Raw genomic sequence first — 24,660 nt, forward strand, 5'->3', positions numbered from 1 at the left:
AAGGTTCCTACTTAATCGTTCAAACATGATGGATTTAATTATAGCTTGATAATACTTAAATACACTGGTATTTGTATAATCTCTCTGGAATCCCGGAGCTTACAGTTCGAAGCTGTCCAGTTCCTGTCTGGACAGTCCTACCCTCTGTGCATTGCAGAATGTCTCTCGAGTGGCTCCTCCCTCAGTGTTCCAGGGGAATATGTGTCCTGTCACTGTGGCAAGAGGCCAGAGCCTGAAGGATGAAAGGGCGAAGGTTTGCCACGGGGTGGGCAGACAGGCTCCAAAGGCAGATGGGTGGAGCCTCAAAGGCTCAGGTCTAAATCCCCACCTGGCTAGATCCAGATAGAAGACTGTTGGCACACTACCTAAGAACCACAAGGTATGCCTTTGAAACTGTTACCTGTGTTGCCTTCCTCCTACACCTTCCTTCTACAACTACCTTCTGCTTTTGTCTTCTAATTGTTTTTACTACTTTCTTTAAGAATTGCCTCTTTGGTTTCTGTTGTACTTTGTTTCTTCTACTGTCTTCTCCCTCTCTCACCCTCTGACACACACACCCAGTATCTCTAACTGCTTCCTCATGCTTAGCCTTGAATGTGTCCATTTAAAGACTGACATTTTACCTAATTGTGTTCAGTTTCGTCAGAAAGTTTTTCTGGAGTTCTCTGTGGTTCCTTACCTAATACATAGAAGTTTGTATGTAGTATATATAATTTTTCTTTACAAATTAGCATCTTTCACTTTAAGACCTAAAATTATCCTTATCTAGCCTTTTTTTGAATTCAAATCTATTAGTTAGTATATAAATCTCTTCAACTTTGAGAGAACCAGGTCAATGAAAATCTAACTTACGCCCCCATAAGTATTTTTCAATCACATGTTTCTCAAGTAATGTGCCTGTGAATAATGACTAAATTTTTTTATTGTTCATATTGTTACATTAACTTGGTATACAATTGTACTTACAATGACTGCAGCTTTGAATACAGAAACAAATATCTTTCTGGCTGTACAGATTCTGGTATTGTCTGAGAGGCACATTATAAAAATAAATCACTCCTCCATGCTGTAGGGCACCTTTACGCTTCGTGGCCATGTGTACCTGGATATAGGTGCCCTTCAAATTAGGAGAATTGACCTTGTGTAAAACTAAAGTTTAAAAGTTACATGTTAAATTTCACTCCATGCACTTACTCATCCAAACAACATAGTGGCAGATGACAGACTATTGAAAATATAAAACTTGGGGGACAACGGGGAGAGATTTATATATGTAGTTCTTCTAGTCCTTAAAAAAAATCAAGCAAGAGTTTCTTTTGTGAATTGAGAGAGGGAGAGAGAGAGAAAGAAACATGGCCCTTCTGGGAGCATACAGCCTTTTGAGGAGTTTACTATCCCATTTTCTTTAAAATATTTTTGTGCATACATTTGGCCATTGTAATTTGTAAAGGCTTATTTTGAAATTTTTAGTTTCTTCTCAATCTTTGGTGAAAAAGATACTTATGTTTCTATATCTTATTACATCTTCGTGGTTCTGATGCAGAACATCCTTTTTATAACCCATTTTGTTTATGTTGCATCTAAATAATTTCAAAAGAATTTGAAAAGTTATAAAAAATTTAATGCTAAAAAATCAAGAGTCTATGTGGATCCTGAGAAACTTAACAGAAGACCATGGGGAGGGGAAGGGGGGAAAAAGAGAGGGAGGGAGGCAAACCATAAGAGACTCTTAAAAACTGAGAATAAACTGAGGGTTGATAGGTGGGAGGGAGGGGAAAGTGGGTGATGGGTATTGAGGAAGGCACCTGTTGGGATGAACACTGGGTGTTGTATGGAAACCAGCTTGACAATAAATTTCATATCAAAAAAATAAAAAATCAAGAGTCTCCTTTGTGAGTTGAACTTTCCATCCATACAGTTCACAGTTTAGTGTAACCGGATGGCTTGTTACTCACATAAACCACATAGCTGATTACAGGTTGTAGATAAGCATAATAGACTTTGCTCAGTACTAATGACCAGCAAGAAAACAGAAGTCTTTAATCTTGGTAGGTTTCCCTCACTCCGAAGAAAACCGCAGGCTGAATGTTCCTGGAAAAGCAGACACAGAGGTGAGGCCCAAGTGAATATGTATTTTCTGAAAAATCAGGGGAGTTCTTACTTTAAAATGTCACATAAATGTAATTGTAGACTATAACTATAACATGTTTTTAGCTGTCTTTTTAATGCCCCAATTTCTAAGAAATCCTTCACTTAAATTGGCAATCAAGGCAAGATAATTTTCCTAAATCTTAAATTGAAAATTGAATTTTCTGTTTACTCACTGTTAATTTTTACATACGTTAATTTGAATAAGTCAATTCATTTTCCTTTCTCTAGGCATTATGAAAAACCTGCATTTCAGAGCCATAACAATGCTAATAGGTCTTTATTTTACTGGAACAATGACAAACCCATCAAGGAAAAGCAGTATTTCATTCAATTCTGAGTGCCAACGGAAGGGATATATTCTGACAAATTGTTCTTTTATTGGAGTGCATGATACACCTGTGGACAGACCACAGACAGCAGCCACAGGGGATACAAGTGCCCATTTCTTTAGGGCTCTCTTACAGTCCCCCATGAAAAAAGGAGACTGCAATATAAAACATCTGGACCTCAGTAACAATCTCTTTTCAAAAATAACCTTAAGCCCCCTTGCACACTTCCATGCTTTGGAAATACTAAACCTCAGCAACAGTTCCCTCTGCTCCGTCTGGTTGGATCTACCCAGTCCTAAGTCACCACGGCAGAAACGCCGTAGACGCAGCTTGAGACGTGGGCTTGCATTTCTACAGCTGTTAATTCTTCGAAGAAACAAACTCCGTGACATTCCCAAGGGTAAGTACAATTTTAAAAGATGGACTAGCCCAAGAAACAATGAGTATGTGGACAGTTCATGTTTTATGCCCCTTGGAATTCCATGGTGGTTTTCAGATTTGAGGAAATAGCTGAAAGTAAACCAATTTTATCAGAACAAATAAATGAGTTCCTTAGTGGAATTTCAAGTTATAATATGTGGAATTCATAGTGAATGCAATTTAATCTCCCATTATTATAACTTACAGTAATGTGATGTAGATTTGTCGAGAGATACTAGGAACTATTTAAGTGCTAAATAATCAGATTTTTAAATTACTTTATCATATACATGTTACTTAATATAGAAAAGCACTAAGGAATAACTAGTTCATATACTTTCAATATTTAGCACAATTCAAATTAAGTATGTTGCCATATTTATAATTTTTCTTTTCTTAGAATACATTTTCTGCTTGTCTAGTTGCCCTCCAAATGTAGACTAGAAATATGCTGATGTTATATAATCAATATGGAAACTTTCTGATTCAGATCAAAATCAGAATTCTTCATCCTGGTTTCTAACAGGATACTCCACATATCCTGCTGTTATAATAAATTTTCATCCACTTTGACATTCAGTAGTCTACACGTTGGAGCTCTTTAAGGAATCACCAATGTTTTAATAAGAAAATGTGTCAGATTCATAATCCCTAGCTTCCTTTGCCATTTTTTATATTCAAAAGTGCTAAAACAATTTCCTTTCCTTGTTTGTTTTTAGGCTTGGTCACTGTTTGCTAAGTACTTACTTTATATGAGACACTATACTAAAAAAGAAAGTGTAAGGATATTGTCATTTTTTTCCTCCATCCCAAATTATGCATATTTAATTTTTCTTATTTTCAGTTCTTTCATATTTTCATTGATTTGCTCTTCTTAAAACAGCTTCTGATCTGTTTTAAGCATCATTTTGACAATAATAGCCTGGCAAGTGAAGGAATGATTATCCCAGGCACCATATCAACAGAATTGTGTAAGAAGGGGGAGGAGTCTCCTTTCCCTAAGCTTTTCCATAAAAGCAATTTGCAGGATTTTCAGTGTAAAGTATAAACTAATTGCACCTTATTTTATAATTTTTTTGTATTATTATTTTTAAAAAACCTATTATTTGTAGAGCATTAGGAATTAAAAATTTTTTAAACTGAAGACCCTCGTGTAACACAGTTGATCCTTGAACAATGCAGTTTGAAGTATGCAGGCCCACCTATACATGGATTTTTTAAATATATAAATACAGTAGAGTACTGTATATCTTTTCTTCTTTATGGCTTTCTTAACGTTTTCTTTTCTCTATATTACTTTATTGTAAGAATATAGTATATAATACATATAATATTTGTATTTTGACTTTATTTAATATTATTTGACTTTAAATTATTTGACTTTAAATATTATTTGACTTTAAAAAAAAATTTTTTTAATGTTTTATTTATTTTTGAGACCGAGAGAGAGACAGAGTATGAGTGGGAAGGGGCAGAGAGGGAGACACAGAATCTGAAGCAGGCTCCAGGCTCTGAGCTGTCAGCACAGAGCCCGACGCGGGGCTTGAACCCACGAACTGTGAGATCATGACCTGAGCTGAAGTCTGATGCTTAACTGACAAGCCACCCAGGCACCCCTATTTGACTTTCTTTTATGGGTAAGGCTTCCAGTCAATGACAGGCTTTTAGTAGTTTGTGGGGAGTCAAAGTTATATATAAACTTTTTACTGTGCTGGGGGTCAACACCCCTAAATCCTGTATAGTTCAAGGGCCAACTGTATATATTAAGGTTTTTCTTTATGTGTATGTAGATATTTTGCTTTCAAAGTTGGATCATACTTTGCATAATATTTAATAATTCATATTTTCATATCACAGTATATTTTGAACATCTTTATATAATTAAGGAATCTCAAAAATAATATTTTAAATAACTGAATAGCTTTTATATGTACATATGTTATAATTGGATTGATCAAACAATATTTAGACTATTTCCATTTTGCTTGCTATAACTCTTTGATGATCATCATTATAGCTACACATATCCATATGATATAGCATATTTTTTAACTAGTATGGTATATGTGAATTTCAACCCCACAAATTCAATTGTACTAACTTTCTATTGTCTATAAGTCAACATAATTTCTGATTCTGAGCCCCCATTCAGTTGAGGGTGGGATATAGAGATACTTGCACTTGACATCAGTCTTTCATGGGCTTTCCTCTGCCTTTCTCCAAATTTGTACCACAGCTCTATCTAGAATCTTCTACTCAGACAAGGCATCAAAGTATCTGTGAGTGTGTTTGTGCATATGTGTGTGTGTGTACATGAGTGTGTATGTGTGTGTGTGTGTGTATCCCTTACTCCTTTCAGGCAGAGAAAATTACTTTAAAATTTTTCAGTTTGGAGAAGATTCTTCCCACTTTTTATTTTTTTTAAACCCTCTGTCTAGGGGCACCTGGGTGGCTCAGTCGGTTGAACGTCCAATTCTTGATTTCAGTTCAGGTCATGACCTCACAGTTTGTGAGTTCAAGCCCTGCATCAGGCTCTGCACTGACAGCATGGAGCCTGCTTGGGATTCTCTGTCCCTCTCTCTGCCCCTCCCCCACTCTCACTCTCTCTCAAAATAAATAAATAAATAGACTTAAAAAAACACACACACTCAACAACCTCTATCTAGATCTAGAAATTCTTTTCCTCTAAAGGTTTAGGCCTTTAGAAAACAAAAACCAGAAAGACTTGTAGACTCCTCTGCTTTCTGCCCCCCCACTGTGACTCCTTGGGGTCAGAACCTACCTTCTGCTTGAATGAGGAGAAGTGGAAAGAGAGAAATAGAGATGAAAGATTAATATCTCAAAATATTACCCCACCACTGAACATATCTCCTTAAGGCGGACAAATTCCCCAGAGCTAATTAGAGGTTGGAGGGAATACAATTCCATTTAGGACCTAACACCCCTGTAAGATGCACATACAGCCCCATCTTCGTTTTCCAAGTTCAATTTCTGCCTCCCAAAATATCAGGAAAAATATTAAACTTGCAAAGGAGGGAAAAATGTGAAATGAGCAAATCCTGTATCTGAGTTTCTATTAGAAGTCTAGCAAATGCAACCATAGAGAGATTAATGAAACCAATAGATGATGGAAGACCAATGTAAGCCCTGAATCTAATTGGATATAATTCAGAGTTCTTTTATCCATAGCATTGTGTGATTTGAATTATTTTCCCATAATCATCATACATTTCAGTTGAGTCCCCTATAACATCCTTTTGCTGTTCTGGGATTCTGTAACTGTGGTTTACTGACTCTGATTTTGAAATCCTATCTTGGGGAGAAAAAGCTGGTAAATGAGAGGTGCTTCCTAGAGTACCATTCGATTTCTGACCTCCCCTTTTTTTTTTATTCCTTTGTTTAACCCTGTTTAAAGGTAACATTTGGGGGTGCCTGGCTGACTCAGTACAGCATGCTGCTCTTGATCCTGGGGTTGTAAGTTTGAGCCCTACGTTAAAAAAAAAAACAAACTTTTTTTAAAGGTAACATCTGGATAATGTAATTTACTCATAGAATTGTTGTGAGGATTATTAAAGGAAAAAATGTATTTCCAGAACCTAACTTAACATGGTATTTGGCATAATAAATGGTAGCTATTAAAGTGTGTGAAAAGTACTTTGTATACTTGTAAAGTGCTTTGAAAATATTAGTTATTTTTACTCTCTTGGCACAAGTTGAGAATAGCAGTCTATTTAGAAACAAATTGTAATTATAAATTCCGTTTTGTCTAAATCTCAAGCTATCTTTTGAAATGTTAAATAACTATTGTAGTAGATGGAACCCCTAGCCCACTATAATTCACAAGCAGAGAATCATTTGTGTTTAACTATTTATATAAGTGCTTGCACTCATCTAAAATAATAATAAATTAGAGGTTCTCAGAAAGTAGCAATCAAGCAACTGGCCTGTAACACATGCATACTTTTATAAATCATGCCTCACGACTTAAAATGGTGACAGTTTATAGAACCAATGAAAAGTTGCTTTCAGGAAAGCCCACCTTTGGACACTGACTAACCCAGTGTCAACTGATCGCCTATCTTCAGAATCACATGTGACGTCACCCACAAGCTTCATGTTGGGAAAAACACCCAGAGGAGGTGCCAGCCTATGCAATTTACAAAACAGTAGCTAGCCGTGACTTTAACCTTACTAATGATGCCACCTTCCTCCTATATTTTTGGATACAGCATTAATAACAGAAAAATCAGTTTTAAAACATTTACAACAGTGGAATCAATCTCCAGTTATACTATCCCACCTTCATCACGTGACTGGAGTGCCTGGAAATGTCTAAGGGCCAACATCTTACTGGGATTCCAATTAGGTTGACAGACCAGATTTGACAGCCTGACATTAACACACTAAAAATTTGTTTGGTAAAAACAAAAGTATGTTGTATTCTTTTAAATTTTAAATGTTTGTTTAGTTTTGAGAGACAGAGAGAGCCTGACTGGGAGAAGGGCAGAGAGAGAGAGGAAGACACAGAATCCGAAGCAGGCTCCAGACTCTGAGCTGTCAGCACAGATCCTGACAAGGGGCTCGAACTCATGAATCATGAGATCGTAACCTGAGCTGAAGTCAGATGCTTAACCTACTGAGCCACCCAAGCAACCCTAGTACTCTTTTAATTTTTAGGGAATTGAATATTGCCTGCTGATTGTTATTGGATTATGGAAATACCAACAAGCTGTATTCTCAAAACCAAGTCGGGTTCTAAAATAACAAAATGAAATGTATCTCATTAAGCTAAGAGGGCAAGGTCTTTGGCTCATGTATATAAAATAGACCACATTGAGGGCTGACCTTATAAATCAATACCTGTCTAGGACCATTCCAGACTCTTCCAATTCTTAATACTCTTTGAACTCGAAGGAATAACCCCTTAATATCATTGTTTTACATTATCAGGTTATCACTCTTAGGAGAGCATTTAAGAAGTTGATAGTCCAAAGGAATGTTTCTAAGGCAATTTAATGTCTGGGCATACCTTCTGTGGTCTTGCTTCTAATAGACACTGAAATAATTTCTTGGAAATAATAAAACACCTCTGGCTTCTTAAATGCAAAGGCTAATCAGATTCCTGGCTCCCATGGCTTATGTGATCATCAGAAAGCAGTTCAACAAATAATTCCATCCCCACAAAAGTGCCTCCATATTTTCTTCCCAGTGTTTGACTCTAGCCTCCTGAAACATGGAATCTACCCTCTGATGTCCAAGCCCCAGCCATGAATGTACTTCTCAGCCTCTTTCATCCACCTGAGCATCCCCTCAACATTGACTCACATGCTAAATTTTTAAAAGAACGTATTTTCCCCCATCGAGAGACACAGACAAGTATCTTGTTTTTTTAATATAATTTATTGTCAAATTGGCTTACATACAACACCTAGTGCTCATCCCAACAAACGCCCTCCTCAATGCCCATCACCTACTTTCCCCTCTTCCCCACCCCCCATCAACCCTCAGTTTGCTCTCTGTATTTAAGGGTCTCTTATGGTTTGCCTCCCTCTCTGTTTGTAACTATTTTTCCCCCTTCCCTTACCCCATGGTCTTTTGTCAAGTTTCTCAAGATCCACATATGAGTGAAAACATATGATATCTATCTTTCGCTGACTGACTTATTTCACTCAGCATAATACCCTCTAGTTCCATCCATGTTGCTGCAAATGGCATAATTTCATTGCTTCTCATTGCCAAGTAGTATTCCATTGTATATATAAGCCACACCTTTATCCATTCATCAGTTGATGGACATTTTAGGCTCTTTCCATAATTTCACAGCCAAGTATCTTGGAGTTTACTCAAATTTCCCAACTCTGTCTTGGGAGACCCTAAACAAACAAAGTCATTTATAGGACCCACACTAGTTCTTTCCATAAAAGTAAACCTTAATTCTCTAAAATTGGAAGTAGGTGGAAATTCTTCACATAGGAGGCTTAACTGAACTCAACAGTCTTAATTCCCATCTACAGAAGTTCTCCTTCCTCTTGGGGATCTTAGCTTGATATTATGAAGGGAATCAAATAAGGGGGTATCCTCATAACTCTCTGCCTTCAAAATCCCCACCCCCCCTTATGTTTAGGATGTTCTGGTCCCACCCTTCTTATTTACTCTTATACTCTTCTATGCTTCTATACTTCTTGTATTAATTAACGTAAGTATTAGACTTCTGTTAATGGACCTTAAACAAGTCACTTAAGCTATGAAAAACTGCCCGGTTCTTATTTTTAACTGAAGATAATGGCATATACAGGGAGGATGCGAGGGTTAGAGATGGTGTCTGTAAATACTTGAACACACAGAGTGATGGCGTATGTAAAACATTTCTCAGTCCCTGGGACACAATAGGTGCTCAAAAATGGCAGTACCCCTCTAGTGCCTTTTGATCACCTTGAGGCTCTAATTCTGTTTCCCATCCCAGTCTTTGCTATGATGGTCACTTCTGTGATTTGAGGCACAATGGGTAACTGAAGGTGATTTCCCTTCTCTTTCTGCAAAAGTTCAGAGTTTATATGAAGTTCAGAGCACTCATCAACAATCTTGTCCCCACTGCTCAGGCTTCTGTAAGTCTAGACATTGTTGGAGCCTCCTGCTTCTCCATGTTCTGAGCACTCTTTTGATCCGTCCTCTGACTTTCTGAACCACCCTGATCTGCAGGACCATCACCACTATCAAGATAAGGAATTATCCATCACACCCAAAAGTTTCCTCGTGTCTCTTCGTAATCTATCTTTCCTACCCATCCTCTCTCCTCTGCCCAAGTAGCCGCTGATCCCCTTTCTCACACTATAGATTTGTTTACATTTTCTAGAATTTTATATTAATGCAATCCTATGACATGTACTTTTATTTTGGGTATAGCTTCTTGCATTCAGCATAATTATTTTGAGACTCATCCATGGTGTTGTATGTATTAAAAGTTCATTCCTTTTCAGTGACAGAATTCCATTGTGTGGATGTGCGTTTACCGGTCAGTGGACACTTAGGCTATCTTTGTTAGCTATTATAAATAAAGATGCTAGCTAAAGGGTTGGAGAAAGATAAAGCATTAGATAAACACTAGTCAAAAGAAAAGTAGAGGAGGTACATTAATTTTAGACAAAGGAGACTTGAGCATAAGGAAAATTATCAGGGATCAAGCACTACATAAAGGGGATAAAGGGGCCAATTCTTGAAGAAGACATAATAACTTTAAACATGAATGCACCTAACAGAGAATCAAATATGTGAGGAAAAAACTGACAACTGAAAAGAAAAATAGACAAATCTGCTGTAGCTGGAGACTTCCAACACTCACCTGTCAATTGATAGATTAAGCAGGCAAGTAATCAATAAGGATGCAGTTGACTTGAATATCACCACCAATCAACTTGATCTAATTGACATGTATACAATACTCCCTCCAACAACAGTAGAATACACATTTTTTTCAAGCTTCTGCGAAACATTTACCAAGACAGACCATATTCTGGTCCATAAAACCCATCGTAACAAACTTGAATAAACAGAAATCATGCTTCCTAAACTCCACATATAAGTGAAATCATATGGTATTTGTCTTTCTCTGACTGACTTATTTTGCTTAGCATAATACACTCTAGTTCCATCCATGTCATTGAAAATGGCAAGATTTCATTCTTTTTGATGTCTGAATAATAGTCCATTGTGTGTGTGTGTGTGTGTGTGTGTGTGTGTGTGTGTATAGTGTTACTCTATATAGAGTGTGTTTGTGTATGTGTATACTTTGCAAAGTATACTCTCAGATTACAATGGAATTAAACTAGAAATCAGTAACAGAAAGCTGCAAAACCCTCAAATCGCTGGAAACTAAACAACACATTTCTAGATAAGACATGTATCACAGAAGTCTCAAGAAGGATTTGAAAATATTTTAAGTGAAATGAAAATGCACTTATCAAAATATGTGGGATGTGGCAAAAGCAGTGGCTAGAGGGAAATTTATAGCATTAAAACCACCCATTGGAAGAAAAGTCTAAAATCAATCATGTAACTTTCCACCTAGGGAAATTAAAGAAATGAGATCAATGTAAACCTAAAGCAAGCAGAAGAAAAGAAATAATAGAAATTGCAGCAGAAATCAATGAAATTTAAAACAGTTAAAATCCACAAAACCAAAATGTGTTTCTTTGAAAAGATAAATAAAATTGATAATCCTCTAGCCAAGCTAACCAAGAAAAAAAATAAGACACAAATGGCCAGTCTCAGAGATAAAAGAGGGATCATCCCTACTGTTTCTATTGACGTTAAAAGAATAATGAAACAAAGTCTTTGTGGCCAATATATGCTTTCATTTCTCTTGGGAAAATAACCTAGGCATAGAATGGCTGAGTTGGATGTTAAGTAGATGTTTAACTTTTGAAGAAATTGCCAGTGTTGTGTGAAGTCACAGTGTCATTTTAAATTCCCACTAGCATTATGTAAGAATTTCAGTTGTCCTACATCCTTACCCACACCAAGTATGGTCAATCTTTTTAATTTCAGCCATACTAATTGATGTATAGTGGTGTATCATTGTGGTTTTAATTTGGATTTCCCTAATGACCAATGGCATTAGCTATCCTTCTGTACGCTTGTCATCTGTAGATCTTTGATGATGTCTAGAAATCTTTGGCCAATATCTAAATTTTTTATAACTATTAAGCTTTTAGTGTTCTTTATATATACTGGATATAAGACTTTTCACAGATACGTGATTTGCAAATATCTTCTCCCAGTCTGTGGCTTGAGTATTTATTATTTTAACAATGTCTTTCAAAGAGCAGAATTTTTAATTTGGGGGAAGTACAGTTCATCTGTTAGCATATAAATTGTGTTTTGGTGTCATATCTAAGATATCTTTGCCTAATCCAAAGTCACAAAGATATTTCCCCTATATTTTCTTCTAGAAGTTTTATAACTTTACTTTTCTACATTTTAAGTTTATGATCTATTTACATGTAGGTTTAAATATAGGTTTCACAGCTAGGTTTATGATAGTTTTAAAATAGTCTGGGTTAATTTTTGTACATAGTATGAATAGCATATAGAAGTTTTAAAGATATGCAATTATTCCAGCGCCATTTGCAAGAAAGACTATTTTTTCCATCCTTTAACATGTATCCTATTCATGTTTTCATAGTTAAAGTGGGTTTCTTGTAGGAATTATACAGTTGACCCTTGAATTTTTATCCAAACGGAGTATCTCCGCCTTTTAATTGGTGTTTTTAGACTATTATTTATATCTCTCATATTGATATTTTTTTTCCATTTGTTCCTTCTATTCTTAGTTCCCCCTTTTCCCTTTGCCTATTTTGCATTAATGGTGTATTTTTGAAATTAATCCTCCTTATCTCCTTTCTAGCCATAATTCTTTGCCGTTGCTGTGCTGTTGTTTTAGGGGTTGCTTTGGGGTTTTTGATATACATCCTAATATCACAGTCTGTTTTTATGTGGTATTATACCACTTGCCTATAACACAAGAAACTTACAACAGTATTCTTCCATTTAATTTCCCCTGATCTTTGTGTTAGTATTGCCATTCATTTTGCCACTACACATGTTATACTATTTATTCTTTAAACATGGGCCTGCCCGTGTCTTTTTTTTTTTTTTTTCTTATGAAGTGTCCATGGTTAAACAGTAATGGTTACGAGATCTGAGTTTCAATCCAAGTTCCACAGCTCCACCTACTATGACATTGGGCAAGTTCCTAACTTCACTGCGCCTAGGTTTTGTCATTTACAAGACGGTAACAGCTCCCAGGGCTTTATGAAGCTCAAAAGGACATGTTTGTGACATGCTTAGGGCATAAAGAGAGTGTACAATTACATAGGAGTTTTACAATGATGTCTTCCCTCCACTGAACTCCTAGGGTACACGTTCAATTCAGTTAAGCAGTGAGTTACTATAGGGAACTATGGGCTCACATCCATATATAGGCCAGGTAAGTGTCATGACAATGTTAAGGAAACTATAGTTGCTTTCATATTGGTGTCTTATGCTGCATTTTTTTTTCTCGCAGACCCATATGTTTGTAAATGAAAATGTGTAGGAATATTCTTCACTCCACGAAGAAACATTTTTTTTTCCAGGGGTTATATTCAAAATACTTAACAACTGGACTGTAGCCTGGGCTTTCCAGTTACATGCCTCCTGGCCATCGTGATGGAGCAGAGTCCTGCTTTGGTGGGGGGTGGACGTTGCGGGGGAGGGGACTCACTGAGGTGCCTAGGGTCATGTGGCATCAAAGGAGAGCTCCGCAATCATTATTTACAAACCAATATGGAAGCACTTCTTACTAGCATCTGCCAGCCGAATATCAGCCTTGGTTCTCTCCCATTTGTTTTTTTTTTTTTTAAACAGGCAGCTTCTTGGCCTATCCTTTGTTTTCCCGGTTTTAATAGAGGCGTGAGTACAAAGAAATCATCTTCTATAAGTGTCTGCCCCATCTAAAGCAGGCAGCCCTCATTTGGCTCTCACCAAACACTGTCTTGTGCCGGTTGGAACTTCAGCTTTTTCAAGAGAAGCTAGAAATGCAAATTTTTGTATTGCATCTTTATTGTTAGTTCAATAATTTTTAAATCTCTGAGAAGGTCAAACACCGTAACCTCTGGCTTATTGAATACATATTATATTCCAGGCATGGCAGGAGTTCACAAAGATGTGAATTCTGCCCTGAAGGGACTGGTCACCTAATGGAGAGGCTGACAGACAAATAACAGTTAGTTTTATAGTAGGATGGTGAGGATGTAGCTGCCTGTATAACTGGTAACTTTTTCTTGTATGTCTTATCACTCAGTCAGACACAAGGGCTCTATGCTCTATTTGTCCTCAGCACTATGTGCCTTGCTCTTAATGTTTTGATTGAGCTGTCCTCCTGATCTCTTATTTCACCTGTACGGCTGATGTGAACATACGATAACATGGATGGACAGCTATTTGAAGTAGGTCATCCTCTCTCTGCATGGTCAGTCTGATTACGAGGTCCTTGCAGACAGTACAGAGGAACAAACCCTTCTGGAATCGAACCAGCCTGCTCTATTAGGTAGTAGTTGGTTAAAGACTCAAAGTACATGTGAGAACAGAGTGGAAGGAAACGTAAAAATGCAGGGCTGCCTTATGAGACTCAGACGAGTAATCAAATTTGGAAGTCTGCGAGGACAGGCACCTCCTTCTCTGCCTTTATTTTCTGGGCCAAATGGGCCTCCGGGTTACTCTCTGGAGTCAAGTGAAATACAAAGACAGAGAACAAAACCCAGTTAGATTATTTTGTCAGAAAACAAAATCTAGCTACAACTTACTACCTATGAAACATACATGAATGCCTAGTAATGTTCATAGTATCAACAATACCTCTGGAGTGTTCCTAGTACTGATCGTTTGGTTCATCTCCTTCCCGGGCTTTTTCTCTGCTTGCTCAGAACATATGTATCTGGTTTGCATGTGGCTTTTTCCCCAAGAACGTTGGAATCCTACTCTCTGCTGTTCTGCAACTTGACCTTTCCCCTCCCGCTCCCTCGGTCCCCCCTTCTCTTTCAGACGGAACAGTATGTTGGGGTATAGCTGTACCGTGCTTTGTCCACCACCTCTCCACTGAGAACCACATAGGGTGACTCCACTTTTTCACCATGATAAACAATGCGACAGTAAATATCACCCACTTATATTTTAATTTGCTTTTTATTTTTAACAGGACTGTGGAAACTAAAGTCATTACAGAGTTTGGACCTGTCGTTCAATGGGATATCACAGATAGGTTTGTCTGACTTTCGTAACTGCCTACGGCTGGAGAACCTCAACTTAAAGAGCAACAAAATATTCAGAATTCATCCAGGAGCCTTCAAGGACCTCAAGAAGTTACAGGTTATAAAATGACTTTTAGAGTATTCCAATATGTAGCCATATGGGCAATTACATTAGAAGAATATTTCTATTGAAATATTCCCCATGCCCAGGAGTACTGGCTGTTAGTCAAAAAGGATAAGTCTATTTAAGCATCTGACTTCGGCTCAGATCATGATCTCACGGTTTGTGGGTTCGAGCCCCACGTTGGGCTCTGAGCTGACCGCTCGGAGCCTGGAGCCCGTTTCGGATTCTGCATCTCCCTCTCTCTGTTCCTCTTCTGCTCTCACTCTGTCTCTCTCTCTCTCTCTCTCAAAAATAAATAAAGATTAAAAAAATAATTTAAAAAATTTTTTTAAAAAAATCAAATGCCTCAGTCATGGACATGAGTGTTATTCAAACATATTACCCAGCACCAATATTTGGCCCATTATTTTTCTAAATCAAACTAATCCCAGCTCCAACTTACCACTTACCAGCTGGCAAGAAATTAAATTGGAGTTATAATCGAGGCCCCTCCCTGAGCTGCAAGGTGGGTCAAAGGTCACTGGGGTCTTGTGCAATCTGGAGCACTTGGGGAGGTTCCCCTGAGCCACGCTGGTCAATGCTGAGATGTCAGCAACCCAGGATGACATGGGGCCCTGAAGGCCTGTGACACTGTTGCTTCCAAACCCAAACTGGTCACTAAATATAAAAATGATAGTAACAACAGCTCATGCTTGTACATTACTTACCACATGCCACATACTGTTCTGAACGTCAGACCCATCCATCCTGGGGTCTCTACGTCACATTTTGGAGCCAGGACACCTGCCTCTCAGGCACTTTTCAATGAATCTCACTGAAGAACTGACAGCTGGGAGGGGGAAGCATCCCAAAGCCCTGCTCTGGGCCCGGCAGCTTCTGTCCCTTCCCCAAGCACTGTCCTCCACCTCCCTCTTCTCTGGGGGATATTGTAAAATCCTCCCACAGTACTCCTTTAGAGAGGCCGAGGGGCCTCCAGTGTGACATCTAGCGATGTCTCAGGAAGAGACTTAGTGCCCCGTATCCTCTGTCACACACCCTCACTCTTCATGTAGGCCAGCATCGTTCGAGAGAAACCATGGTGAGCCAGGTATGCAGTTTTAGAGGCTCTAGTCACTAGATTCAGAAAGTAAAAATAAGTAGGTGAATTTCGTTTAGTAATACATATTTTTATGATTTAAAAAAATTTTTTTAATGTTTATTTCTTTTTGAGAGAGAGACAGAGCGCGAGTGGGGGAGGGGCAGAGAGAGGGAGACACAAAATCCAAAACAGGCTCCAGGCTCTGAGCTGTCAGCACAGCTCCCGATGCGGGGCTCGAACCCACGAACCGCGAGATCATGACCTGAGCTGAAGCTGGACGCTCAACCGACTGAGCCACCCCTGGTAAAATATTTTTTAACCCGGTATACCCAAATATTATTTTTTACAAATATAAAGTTATGTAATCAATATAAAAATTATTAATGAGCTATTTCACATTGTTAAACCCTGGTGTATATTATTCACACCCATATCCCAATTTAACTAGTCACAGGTCAGTGCTCTAAAGCCACATGGGTGGTTAGTGGCCATCAGATTAGCAGCACCATAGCTGATTTTTCCCAATTTTATGAGAAGTGTTATTCAAGTATTGCTGCAAGACAAATTTCCAACTGCCCCCTTTCAACCAGGGTCCCCCAAGTCCCCCCGCTATTGAAGGGAGACCAGTAAAGCGGTGGTGAGGTGAGTGGACCCTGGGGTCAGCTGCCTGAGTTGAAACCGAAGCTCTGCCACTTTGCAGCCCCACAATCTTGGGCAAGTGACCCAATGTCTCTGTGCCTCAGTTTTCTCATTTGAAAAAACAGAGATGACTTCATTCCTTCCTCATAGAATGTTGTGAGAATTAAATGCTTGAATGCACATAAAGTGCTTTGAACAGTATTTGGAATATAGCAAGCTCTTTTTTTTTAATGTTTATTTATTTATTTATTTCTGACAGTGCAGAGCCTGACGCGGGGCTTGATCTCACGAACCACGAGATAGCGACCTGAGCCAAAATCAAGAGTCAGATGCTTGGCCGACTGAGCCATCCAGACGCCCCAAGCTCTTTATAAACGTAGACTACATATAGAAATTCTAAAGTGGCCACGGTATCCCACTAGTTTAACATACAAATCTGCTTGTGCCACTTCTTGTTAGAACCCCTCCTAAGCTTTCGCAACAAGAGCTTGGCCCCCGCCTGCCTCTCCAGCCTCATTGCAAACCACTCTCCCCTTGCTCACTGCACTCCTTCTATCTTCACACTAAGGCCTCCCCACTTGCTGATCCTTTGGAAGAGCTAACTCTTATGAATCCCTCCAATGTCACTTCCTAGGAAGCCTTCCCGGGGCCTCCAGATTGAATTAGTTGCCTGTTTATATACACTTATAATATGCTATGCTTTTTCCTTATTGCATTCATCACAACAGAAATCATCATTTAGTTTTAGGGATGGTTAGTTGTTAATGCCTACATCCCCATAATCCTTACACCCCTTGAGGACATACACCATAATCTATTTTGTTTTCTAGTGCTTTGCATATGTCTAATTCATAACACATATTTTAAAACACTTGTCGAGCAAAGGAATGAATAAGTAGATCACCATGAACAGGTGTATTAGTTACCTATTGCTGTGTAGCAATTACTACCAATTTAGCAGTCCAGACCCCCACATTATCTCATAACTTGCGGGGTCAGGAAGCCAGGCAGGGTCCCTCGTCCTTTGCTAAGGGTACTTCAAGAGGCTGCAGTCAAGGTGTTGGCCAGGGTTGGAAGCTCACCTGAAGGTCCAGTTGGAGATGAATTCACTTCCAAGCTCATGTGGTTGTTGACAAGACTCAGTTCCTGTGAGCTGTTGAACAATTCCTTACCGGCTGTCAGCCGAAGCCTCCCCTCAGTTCCATGCCATGGGGGCCTCTCCATAGAGCAGTTCACAGCATGGCAACTTGCTTTAGAGCCTGAAGGACAGAGCCTGCCAGCAAGAAAAACATTACAATCTAATATAATGTGATTATGGGAGTGACATCACATTGCTTTTGCCATATTCTGTTGCTTAGAACCAAGTTACAGGCCCTGCCCACGCTCTAGGGGAGGAGACCACTCAAGGGTGTGAATACCAGGAGGCAGGATCGCTGGGGACCATCTTTGCCACAGTATTGATCAGAGCAGATGAGAAAGTGCTCCCCAATTCACCACAAATATGTTGCCAGATTGCCTGGGAACCTCATTTAACACACTGGATACTGATTATAAGTGTATTTGTGTATGTAATTGCCCTATGTCTGTTTTTATCTCCTGTGCATTTTTGCTGTGCTTCATTAGTGTTCCGTAGCTCGCATGCAACAGATGCTACAGGCCAACTAAAAACCAGCCCCAGGAATGTTTTCAATCCTCTGTAATTCTTGCTTCACCTGACCTGCCCAGAATCATACAATTTCTCCTTCTCCATTATCCCTTCTCCGTGTTTGGCAAGAACTCTAAAAACTGGTTTTGGAACTCGATGGATATATTTGGTACCAGAAAGCTGAATATTAAAATAGATGTTTTCTTCTTTTTCAGGAGATGTATTTAATACTTGCACTATGCTATGTGTTTTCCCGTGAGGGCATCTTTCCAGAAGCCAGAGAGATTTTTCAAAGCATACAGTCATCATCGTGTTTAGATAGAATGAGATCTATGTAAACTGACATTTCAGATTAGCATTCTGTATCTTTCCCGTTCTTCCTAGATGCAGTGATTTGTGGAGCTATATTAGGTGCCTCCCAATCTTTCTGTAACGTACACCCCTTTCAGATGTTGGTGGATGGCTTCTTTCTTTAGCCAAATTGGACTGTTCTGCTTTCATCTTTTCTCAGAAATTACTCCTCCTGAATCATTTGATTCGTTTTCTGTCCTTGCTTCAGTTTTGTTTTCAGTCCCATGATTTGTAATATAATAAGATGCTAGGGTGACACAAATGTAGACAATGCACTAAAAAGAAAGTGACCAGCTGAAAACCATCAGAGGATTTCATTCTGTTGCTGAGGAGGGGTACAGAAGAAAGCTATTGGTCCCAGGCCAGGCCGGGCCAAGCAAAGTGGTTTAATTTTCTCCCTATCCCCCTCCTGGTCTCCTACTTCCTATTTTTGGCAACCCTCCCTTGGGAGTCAAGACTGCTTGGTTACTCAACACTGGAAAGGTTGCCCTCACTACCTAAGTTCAGGGAGAATTCTGATTCTACCTGTAGTGGTCTTAGGAATTTATATAGCCCAAGATATCAGTGCTGTTTTTTTCCCCTGATGTTTAGAAAACAATTGACCTGGATAACATTCAGTCTCTCTGGCTTTCATCCATGGCCCACTTTCCTTTTTTTTTTTTTTTTTTTCCTTCCAGCAAGGTTTGCATTTTCTCTTCTATGATTTTCTGTTCTTCTAATGACCACCTGCCCCTCCTCAAGCCCCACCTCTGCCTCCCGCTGCCTCCCCCCACCCACCCAGCCCTGCACTCCAGTGCAGTGGGAGATCAGGCTCTGAGAGAGCGTGTTCCAGAGTGGAAGGCGCACGGCTGTGGGGCTAGATCAGCTCTCAACTCTGCCATTTCATTCATTCATTCCTTTCTCCATTATTTACTGAGCACCTGCCATGTACCAGGCCCTAGTAGCAGGGGCTAGGTGGTAAATACTGTGTGACCTAGCCCAGTTTCCTCCTCTGAGGAAGCTTTGGGAAGGATTGGAGATAATGCATGTGAAGCGCCTGATGGAAGGCCTGGTACACAGCAGCACTCGGTCAATAGTAGCTGGAGCTACACCCAACTGCTCTTCCTGCCATATCGTGTCATGGCCATATCCAACTTCAGAAGATCTGGCTCTGTGTTTCTAGAGCCACCGAATCCTTTTTGTTTCCCAGGTTCCCCTTCATTTCTTTTCTTTTCTTTTTTTTTAATGTTTATTTATTTTGAGAGAGAACACGTGGGAGCAGGGGAGGGGCAGAGAGATTGGGAGAGAGGATCCCAAGCAGGCTCTGTGCTCACAGCGTAGAGCCCGACTTGGGGCTCCATCTCACAAACTGTGACATCACGGCCTGAGCCAAAATCAAGAGTCAGACGCTTAACTGACTGAGCCACCCCAGTGTCTCTCCCCTTCATTTCTGATCAAACTAGAAAAATTAGTCATCTTGTGTATACTAGGTATCCATGGATGCAGGGAAATGTACTACTACCCTTGAGATAATAGTTGATGCAAAAGATCTCTCTGCTACTTCTGGTCAACCACAGTTCTGTGTTCTATGCACTCATCATCCAGCATCTTCTGTCACTGTCAAGATCACAGTGCTTCTAGAAATTCTAGACCTGGTATCTAATTCTAGACCTTGATAACAACAGGAAGTCTAAGTTTTATCTAACAGTTCAAATCATAGGAGAGAAGAAAGGGAAAATGATTAGGCATCTAATATAGGTAAGCACAATACTTAAAGCTTTCACATTCATTTAATCCTTACAACAACGCTAGGGTGTAGGTTCCTAAAAAGTGAACAGTTTGCTGAGGCTGATAGAGTTGCTAGGGGCAGAACAGAAATTTAAACCCAGTATTCTCTAACTCTCACATCAGTGCAAAATTCATATTGCCTCCATACCAATGTAAGCAATATCTGTATTGTTTATTTTGTCTCCAAATGTCTTTTATTCACAGACTGTCCTAAATTTGTTCCTTCTCAAGCAGGTTGTAGACCTCAGCAACAATGTTCTCACCACCATCCTGCCAATGATGCTCATTGCCCTAGAATTTCCCCATCTGGAGGTGGACTTGGCTGATAATCGATGGCAGTGTGACCATAGTGTGGCAGCCTTCCAAAATTTCATTTCTGAATCCTGGAGGAAAACATGGAATATAATTTGCAGCCAGTCTTTAGGTAAGTCAGTGGTGCCTCTTTTTCCTGAAATGTTCCAGCCGAACTGAAAAAAAAAAAAAGTCCATGAAAAATTTAGTCTCATTTGAAACGGTGACAGTCTCCCTAAAGCAAAAATGTTGATTATGGCATTAAGTCAGCCACACACTGTGTCACAGAATCATCACTGCTACCTATTTCTCTCACTTCATGAATAATTTTCTTCACAGGGTCAAAGAAACCTAGTTTAAATAGCTCAGAAACAATTAGATTTGGTCAAAAACAGAAATTTCACCAGAAGAGAAAGCCCCAAAATGTCGCATTTTTATCCCAATTCTTAACAAATATTTGATCAAAGAACAAACTTTTAAAATGTGAAACATGATTATTTAAAGTGCTTGCCCCTGAAAATAACACTGTATGTTAACTACACCGGAATTAAAATAAAATAAAATAAAATACTTCCTAACCCTCTGAAAAGATATTCCTATAGATAAACAAAACATACATATTTCAAAAGTATACTTTTCTTTGATTTGTTCCCTGACACTTTCCCCAAATGCTAGACCACATTACTAGAGTTGAGCATTCTGAAAACCTTTTTTGGCCATTAACTATCTTGGCTAAAAATCCCAAACCCCTCCTGGTTGTGGGGTGGGAAGTGTTTTTCAGTGAACCCTGGGCTCTCTTCTGTTCACGGCTGCACTAAAGGACAAGCAAGGCCGTGCTTACCAGGTTTAGAAGAAATCCACGAAGACCACAAGGAAGTCTTAACGTTAGCCGTGGGAAAGAGAATGGTGCACGTGGGCAGAGCCAGGGCGGGCCTTGCAGGGCCCTGATGGAACGTTCTCGGAAACGTGCGGCAGGGGAGGATGCGGAGGAAGGAGGAGCGACGCAGCTGTCCCCTCCAGTCTGGCTTCTTTCCTCCCTGGGCAGCCGTCAGGCAAGAAGCCCAAGAAACACCCAGCCTCCTGGGCCTACGAGTAGCAGACCTAAGCCAGACAGCCACGTGCACAAGCGCAGGGAGCCGCAGACATCCTATTGGCATTAGACAATCGCCCGATCCATCAGTAAGGCTGCTTATACGCTTCAGATGTAGATAGGGCACTGAGGGGGACTCATGCAAGCTTCTGAAGCCACCAGAGCCCTCCTTCAGTGTCCACTCACTGTGCGTTTCCCCCACCCCACTTGCAGGGAACGAGGAGGCCTACCGGTGGACTCCCCAAAGAATTTCCAGGGAGACCCGCCTTCCTCTCGTTACTATGAATCATATGAAAAGCCTCGTAGCAGGCAGAGCCGAGCGGCCCCAGGAGGGACCATCCGAGCACTTTTCCACCCTGGGGAGCAGAGACCCTGCCGGCACCCACCCCAGTGAGAAGCGGAGCCGGCTGCGGAGATGGGTCAGGAGCCCCGTAAAGGAGGATGCTTCCCAGGACCTCACCCTGGCGGTGTGCTTGGCGGTGTTCATCACATTCTTCGTAGCTTTCTGCCTGGGGGCTTTTGCCAGGCCTTTCCTGGACAGACTGTGGCAACAGAGGTGCGGACACAAAAGGCCCAGTTCGGATAACGCGTACTCCAACGAGGGCTTCTGTATCGACATCGAAGCTGCAACCAACACCCAGGGCCTGAGGACAGACCTGCCCCTCCGTGAGAAGCAGGCCCCTGCAGGCCCTGATGCTGCTGCCCTCCCCGACGGAATTCTTTCTGGCAGCCGGCAGAGCAGGGGACTGTGCGGGGACCACAGTGGCCCTGGGAGTGGAAAGGATGACCTACTTCTGAGTGACAGCGAGGCCCGCTCCACTCTCCGAGGACAGACAAACGCCCATCATAAGGAACCAACTCCTGCAGGACGGGATCACATCTACCAGAAAGATGTTTTTGGAGAAATAAATTATGCGACGGTGGCCCAAGAAGATTCTCTCAGTGAGCACTCAGTGGGCGTCCCTGCGGCAGCTGGCAGATTGCTAACTGTCTCTGGATCAATTCATAGTGATTCGGATGAATTCAACGCACCACTCTCACAAGGAATGACAGCTTCTCTCTCTAAAATGCAAACATGTACGAAAGCACAGAGGACTGCAGAGAACGAGAAAAGAGGGGACACCGAATGGTTACCTTCGGAGTTTTCGGAGGAAACGCAAGTGAGCATTTACACGAATCTGCTGGACACACAGCAGCAGAGGCTCACGAGGGCCAGTGCTGAGGAGGGGCTTCCCGCCTGCTCCAGTGAGGTCACACTCGGTGACCCAGGAGAGATGAACCCATCCCCACCAGTCCTTCCTCCGGGATGGGGCCATGACCTGCGTGTCACGCCCGCTAACACAGAACCAGAGCAGAAACATGCTCCTTGTGACCCTCAGTGCGAGCTGGACAGCAACTACGATTCTGATGAAGGGTCTTTATTTACCCTCAGTTCAAGTTCAGATGATGAAAGAAATGTGACCGAAGAAGAGGCACATGGTGAGGAGAGCCACAGGGCCAGCGGGCCCCCAGAGGACAAGGACTCAGGGGTGAGGAAGGACAATGTTACATCATTAGAGGATCCTGAGGCCTGCAGCACTTTCCAGAAGATTCTGGGGAAATGTGAGAATCAGGAGGATCGTTTTGAAAAACCTCTCATTTTTGGTCCAGACTCTGGTTTATACGAGACTCATCTAGAAAGTGCCTCTAACCCTCATACAGTTGAGGATGCATTGACCTTGCCTGGATCACCGGGCAATAGTCCCCTCAGGGATGAGATCGCAGGCAAGGTCACTTATGATTATGCCACAGCTCTCCAATCTGAGGCAGTGGAGTGGCAGTGCTCACTTAGAGACTTAGAATTTTTCAGTGTAGATGTCTTACCACAAAGACCATCATGTTCTCCTGAAGCTCCCTCAGATTCTGATAAGAGTGACTGTCATGAAAGAGACTCAGATATTTACAAATACGAACCTTGCATTCAGGGGAGAAACACAGCTCAAAATGATACTCCTCTCAAGGTCAGTACAGGTGAAAACTTAAGACCCTCACCACAAAATCCTGAAGGGGTCAACATGAATTCCCACCCGATAGACACTGGTGCAAATGAGGAGTTGACATGTCCTCTTGAGGACTATGATTCCAGGAAGGTTATAAGCCAAACTCAATTGTTACAGTCCTGTGGTGACGAGCCAGCTCTTCAGTGTGAAAGAGAAGAGAGGGATTATACTGAAAACAGTTCCAGGAGCCAGGGGCCATTGTTACAAGAGCCTCCAAATGAAACCAGTTCAGTAGGAGCACAGGAGCCCTTTGGTGATAGAGACTGGGGTACATATTCACAGGAGAACGTGTCGCAGTCAGAAAAGGAGCACTGTAACGTCTCTACTCAAATGCAGACCCAGAACAACCTGTTGGGAGTTGGCTCTCTGTGTGAGGACCAGCTCTACTACGACAGAGACCAGGACATTTGAAAGTCAAACGGAACTCAAATAACATTTTAGTATAGACCGAAGCACCGGACAGAACGGCTGAACCCATTTTAACAAATTCTGCACAAAGGACATCACAGCTTTTGAGAGGTCGATCATGAAACTACAAAGTTGGGGGGGTGGATTCAGAGTAACTCTAAATTGGTTTTTTTTCCATAAGTTATGTTAAAAGAGGGACCATTTTGTAGACCAAACAGTAAATTAAAAATCAGTCTTCAAGAAGAGAGGTGATACGTTTTGTACAAGGAAAAGATCCTCTGCCATTGTCTTCAACTATCTCTTCCTTAGTGTGACTGTCCAATCTGGGCTGTCAGGAGCTGTGGTCTTCTGTTCATTCTCCACTTCTCTGGCATTTTCTCCTTTTCCTTTCTGACACTCCTTCCCCACCTCTGCTTGCCCTCTCAAAGAGCATTCCTCAAGGATCTCTTCCCAGTTTTTCTTACACACCACTCTCCTGGGACCCCGCTGTTTCACAACAGATCCATACAGATGGCACCTGCATCTGTACGATGAGGCCCAGC

General features: G+C 40.8%; 1 protein-coding gene across 3 annotated transcripts; it reads left to right on the plus strand.

Annotated features, from left to right (window-relative positions):
• The first annotated feature begins 16 nt into the window (after window positions 1-16).
• On the plus strand, window positions 17-24,370 carry LRRC66 (leucine rich repeat containing 66). 3 transcript variants are annotated; one of them, XM_040483852.1, is made up of 6 exons: window positions 17-379; window positions 2,053-2,111; window positions 2,380-2,880; window positions 14,635-14,804; window positions 20,522-20,714; window positions 21,885-24,370. In XM_040483852.1, the coding sequence occupies exons 3-6, from the start codon at window positions 2,385-2,387 to the stop codon at window positions 24,119-24,121; spliced, it is 3,096 nt and encodes a 1,031-aa protein (XP_040339786.1). In that variant the 5' UTR covers window positions 17-379; window positions 2,053-2,111; window positions 2,380-2,384; the 3' UTR covers window positions 24,122-24,370. The 3 variants fall into 3 exon arrangements, with proteins under 3 accessions (XP_040339786.1, XP_040339804.1, XP_040339795.1); XM_040483870.1 differs by having other exon boundaries at window positions 20,525-20,714; XM_040483861.1 differs by lacking the exon at window positions 2,053-2,111.
• The last annotated feature ends 290 nt before the right edge of the window (window positions 24,371-24,660 follow it).

The sequence above is a fragment of the Herpailurus yagouaroundi genome, unplaced genomic scaffold (genome assembly GCF_014898765.1).
Source record: "Herpailurus yagouaroundi ecotype Mexico unplaced genomic scaffold, PumYag 28, whole genome shotgun sequence".
Taxonomy (NCBI): Eukaryota; Metazoa; Chordata; class Mammalia; order Carnivora; family Felidae; genus Herpailurus; species Herpailurus yagouaroundi.

Coding starts and splice junctions, on each gene's coding strand:
- LRRC66 (XM_040483852.1), top strand. CDS start 2,385: ATGAAAAACCTGCATTTCAGAGCCATAACAATGCTAATAGGTCTTTAT. Junction 2,881..14,634: donor ACTCCGTGACATTCCCAAGG/GTAAGTACAATT, acceptor TATTTTTAACAG/GACTGTGGAAACTAAAGTCA. Junction 14,805..20,521: donor AGGACCTCAAGAAGTTACAG/GTTATAAAATGA, acceptor TTCCTTCTCAAG/CAGGTTGTAGACCTCAGCAA.